The sequence below is a fragment of the Eriocheir sinensis genome, unplaced genomic scaffold (genome assembly GCF_024679095.1).
Source record: "Eriocheir sinensis breed Jianghai 21 unplaced genomic scaffold, ASM2467909v1 Scaffold953, whole genome shotgun sequence".
NCBI lineage: Eukaryota > Metazoa > Arthropoda > Malacostraca > Decapoda > Varunidae > Eriocheir > Eriocheir sinensis.
Window position 1 is genome coordinate 37501 of NW_026112334.1, and position 5000 is coordinate 42500.

Sequence of the window (5000 nt, forward strand, 5' to 3'; positions counted from 1 at the left end):
ATTAGCATCCTGTTGTTGTTGTTGTTGTTATTTCCCTTCCTTTTCTTTCCTTTCCTTTCCCTTCCTTTCCCTTACCTTCCCTTCCCTTCCCTTCCCTTCCCCTCCCCTCCCTTCCCTTCCCTTCCCTTCCTTCCTTTCCCTTCCCTTCCTTTCCATTTCCTTTCTGTCCCTTCCTTTCCCTTCCTCTCCTTTCCCTTCCTCTCCTTTCCCTTCCCTTCCTATTCTTTCCTCCACCCCTGACAGTCTGCCCCGAGCTGCCCCGTCCATTCCAAGTCCCCCCCGGCAGGATGGATCTTTCAGCGTAAAATTCAAACTACCGTTTCCGAGCATCCTATTTCATCCTTAACACATTTCCTAGCTGTTTTAGGCTGTGGATCATTGCCTCAGTGCACAGGGGAGTAACACACACACACACACACACACACACACACACACACACACACACACATGGATTGGAGTAAAACAGGAAATTCTATGAGAAGAAATGTATTTACCAGTGGCGAATCTTTAAAATTTGGCACCTGGGGCAGTACAGTGATTTGGTGATCATATAGTCCTCGGTAAAAGTAGCATCAAATGTCAGGCCGTGGAACACCAGCGACCTCAAAGGTGTGTACTTTATAGGAACAGCGCAGCTAAAATCCAGGGCCAGGGAGAGCCATCACTGGGCCCTGGTACTATGAGTGTCATTGGGCCCCTACCATTTACTCTCCCATTTTTTTCCCTCCTGGTCGGGTGACTGGCCCCCTTTGAGGCCGGGCCCCCTTTGAGACCGGGCCCTGGTGTAAAGATACCAGCTTCACCCCCCTCTCACGGGCCCTGCTAAAATCACACTTTGACTCAACTGGAGAAATTTTGGCGCACCAAAAACCGCGCGCCCGGGGCCTTGGCTCCCCCAATACTTGGCTGCTGGTATTTACACGTCTATTACATCACGCTGTTGGAAACCCAATGAATCAATTTACTGTTTGTACAGCTTCTTAACACACACACACACACACACACACACACACACACACACACTCATACAGATGGACACACACACACACACACACACACACACACACACACACACACACACACACACACACACACACACACACAGCTTCAGAAAATGCAAATAAACACACACACACACACACACACACACACACACACACACACACACACACACACACACAGCTTCAGAAAATGCAAATAAACACACACACAGTCAGATTGAAACACACACACACACACACACACACACACACACACACACACACACACACACACACACACACACACACAGCTTCAGAAAATGCAAATAAACACACACACAGTCAGATTGAAACACACACACACACACACACACAGCTTCAGAAAATGCAAATAAACACACACACACAGTCAGATTGAAACACACACACACACACACACACACACACACACACACACACACACACACACACACACACACACACACAGATGAAAAGTAAGGATTGAAAATTCCGCAAAGGCAGATTACATTGGACTCAAGAGTTTCTTCGCTGGGGTAGATTGGACTGATATGAAGAGGAGGATTGATATTGAATTTAAAGACAAGACCAAATAAGAATAACCGAGACAAATATAAAAAAAGAAAGAAATGAATATGTGAAAAAAAGGAGAGAAGAGGAAGCTAAATTTGAAAGAAGATTAGTTTTTAGTTGTGAGGAAGAACCAAAAATGTTTTACAAATTCATAAATGGAAGGGAAGGGAAGGGAGGGAGGGAAAGGAAGGGAAGGAAGGAAGGAAGGGGAAGGTTAATGAAGGTAAGGAAAGGGAAGGGAAGGGAAAGGGAAAAGAAGGAAGGGAGAGAAAGGAAAGGAAAGAAAAGGAAGGGAAGGGAAAGGAAGGTAGGAAGGAGGGAAAGGAAGGGAAGGAAGGAAGGAAGGGGAAGGTTAATGAAGGTAAGGAAAGGGAAGGGAAGGGAAGGGAAAGGGAAAGGAAAGAAAAGGAAGGGAAGGGAAAGGAAGGTAGGAAGGAGGGAAAGGAAAGGAAAGAAAAGGAAGGAAGGGAAAGGAAAGGAAAGGAAGGAAGGAAGGGAAAGGAAAGGAAGGAAGGGAAGGAAAAGGAAGTTAGAAATAAATGCCGGAGCGGAAACACTTAAAGAAAAAAGTGTATTCTACGAGAAGGACGAAGAAATTCCAGAAATATTAAAATAAAAATGTTCATAAAGTGTTTACGAAAGAGACCGACTTTGACAGGGGCTCGAAAACCATACTGAAGAGAAGCTAAATTATGTAAAGGTTGAGAAAGGGGAACTGTTGAGGCTGATGGAGACTTTAGATGGAAGGAAAGCCATAGGGATCACATCTCCGGGCAAGTCTTAAAAGTATATAACTAATTTTTTTTATTTATTTATTTTTTTTACAGCTAAGGAGACAGCTCAAGGGCACAAAGAAAAGAATAAAAAAAGCCCGCTACTCACTGCTCCCGAACAGAGGTTAAAGGAGTGTCCAAAATCAGAGGTCAGTTTCGGGAGGAGAGGTGTCCTGATACCCTCCTCTTGAAAGAGTTCAAGTCGTAGGCAGGAGGAAATACAGATGAAGGAAGATTGTTCCAGAGTTTACCAGCGTGAGGGATGAAAGAGTGAAGATGCTGGTTAACTCTTGCATAAGGGGTTTGGACAGTATAGGGATGAGCATGAGTAGAAAGTTGTGGAGTATATGTTACCAGGCTACCAGTGAAGGGATATCCAGCACACCAATACCACATGGGAAACACTCCACTATCCACCACAGAGAAAGACCTGGGAGTGTATGTTACCAGGCTACCAGTGAAGGGATATCCAGCACACCAATACCACATGGGAAACACTCCACTATCCACCACAGAGGCAGAGAAAGACCTGGGAGTGTATGTTACCAGGCTACCAGTGAAGGGATATCCAGCACACCAATACCACATGGGAAACACTCCACTATCCACCACAGAGAAAGACCTGGGAGTGTATGTTACCAGGCTACCAGTGAAGGGATATCCAGCACACCAATACCACATGGGAAACACTCCACTATCCACCACAGAGGCAGAGAAAGACCTGGGAGTGTATGTTACCAGGCTACCAGTGAAGGGATATCCTGCACACCAATACCACATGGGAAACACTCCACTATCCACCACAGAGGCAGAGAAAGACCTGGCAGTGTATGTTACCAGGCTACCAGTGAAGGGATATCCAGCACACCAATACCACATGGGAAACACTCCACTATCCACCACAGAGGCAGAGAAAGACCTGGGAGTGTATGTTACCAGGCTACCAGTGAAGGATATCCAGCACACCAATACCACATGGGAAACACTCCACTATCCACAGAGGCAGAGAAAGACCTGGGAGTGTATGTTACCAGGCTACCAGTGAAGGGATATCCAGCACACCAATACCACATGGGAAACACTCCACTATCCACCACAGAGGCAGAGAAAGACCTGGGAGTGTATGTTACCAGGCTACCAGTGAAGGGATATCCAGCACACCAATACCACATGGGAAACACTCCACTATCCACCACAGAGGCAGAGAAAGACCTGGCAGTGTATGTTACCAGGCTATCAGTGAAGGGATATCCAGCACACCAATACCACATGGGAAACACTCCACTATCCACCACAGAGGCAGAGAAAGACCTGGGAGTGTATGTTACCAGGCTACCAGTGAAGGGATATCCAGCACACCAATACCACATGGGAAACACTCCACTATCCACCACAGAGGCAGAGAAAGACCTGGGAGTGTATGTTACCAGGCTACCAGTGAAGGATATCCAGCACACCAATACCACATGGGAAACACTCCACTATCCACCACAGAGGCAGAGAAAGACCTGGCAGTGTATGTTACCAGGCTACCAGTGAAGGGATATCCAGCACACCAATACCACATGGGAAACACTCCACTATCCACCACAGAGAAAGACCTGGGAGTGTATGTTACCAGGCTACCAGTGAAGGGATATCCAGCACAACAATACCCCTATGTAAACACTCCACTATCCACCACAGAGGCAGAGAAAGACCTGGGAGTGTATGTTACCAGGCTACCAGTGAAGGGATATCCAGCACACCAATACCACATGGGAAACACTCCACTATCCACCACAGAGGCAGAGAAAGACCTGGCAGTGTATGTTACCAGGCTACCAGTGAAGGGATATCCAGCACACCAATACCACATGGGAAACACTCCACTATCCACCACAGAGGCAGACAAAGACCTGGGAGTGTATGTTACCAGGCTACCAGTGAAGGGATATCCAGCACACCAATACCACATGGGAAACACTCCACTATCCACCACAGAGGCAGAGAAAGACCTGGGAGTGTATGTTACCAGGCTACCAGTGAAGGGATATCCCCATGTGGTATTGGTGTGCATTGCACCTAACACCATTTATAACTTCAGGAAACGCAAAACTAACAAAACATTATGAGTCAAAAAAGTGGTTGTCTGAAATCTCCACCTAAATTTAACTGTTTTTCTAAGTAACTACAAGTGCTACTACAAACCCGAAGCCACCACAAAAAAACTACAACTCCTCCACTACAACTCCCACTAAAGACTTTACTCCTAACACAACCTACAACTGCACAATCACTGGAAATGTAAATACTATTGATGAAAAAAATGTACTTCCGAGATATTTCCCCCAAATTTAACTGCATTTTTCTAATTAACTACAACCACTACAATAGAATACAAACCATCACAAAAAACTACAACTTCTCCACTACAACTCCCACTAAAGACATTGCTCCTAAAACCAACTATAACTCCAGGAGAAGCAAAACTAACAAATCATTATAGGCAAAAAGAGTGGTTGTCAAGAATCTCCCCTTAACTTTAATGGCATTTTTCTAAGTAACTACAACAACGACAATAAAATACAAACCACCACAAAAAACTTCAACTCCTTCACTACAAGACCCACTAAAGACTTTACTCCTAACACAATCTACATCTTCACAATCACTG

General features: G+C 45.4%; 2 protein-coding genes across 31 annotated transcripts in view; both read right to left on the minus strand.

The window, feature by feature from the left end:
• The window catches only part of LOC126995010 (uncharacterized), a gene marked incomplete at its 3' end in the record, with an annotated part of 61410 nt that overhangs the window by 36766 nt on the left and 19644 nt on the right, over positions 1 to 5000 (minus strand). The gene's annotated exons all lie outside the window — the stretch shown is intronic.
• Positions 1 to 5000, minus strand: part of LOC126995011 (uncharacterized) — a 9315-nt gene that overhangs the window by 1428 nt on the left and 2887 nt on the right. For 5 of the 30 annotated variants that reach the window (XM_050854287.1, XM_050854284.1, XM_050854288.1 and 2 more), the window contains 5 exons: positions 4243 to 5000; positions 4045 to 4143; positions 3656 to 3754; positions 3359 to 3556; positions 1 to 3263 (listed from right to left, as the gene is read on the minus strand). The exon at positions 1 to 3263 is cut by the window's left edge; the exon at positions 4243 to 5000 is cut by the window's right edge. In XM_050854287.1, coding sequence (XP_050710244.1) covers positions 2495 to 3263; positions 3359 to 3556; positions 3656 to 3754; positions 4045 to 4143; positions 4243 to 4418 — 1341 coding nt within the window. In that variant the 5' untranslated portion in view covers positions 4419 to 5000 and the 3' untranslated portion in view covers positions 1 to 2494. The other 25 variants (XM_050854304.1, XM_050854293.1, XM_050854289.1 and 22 more) reach the window with 25 other exon arrangements.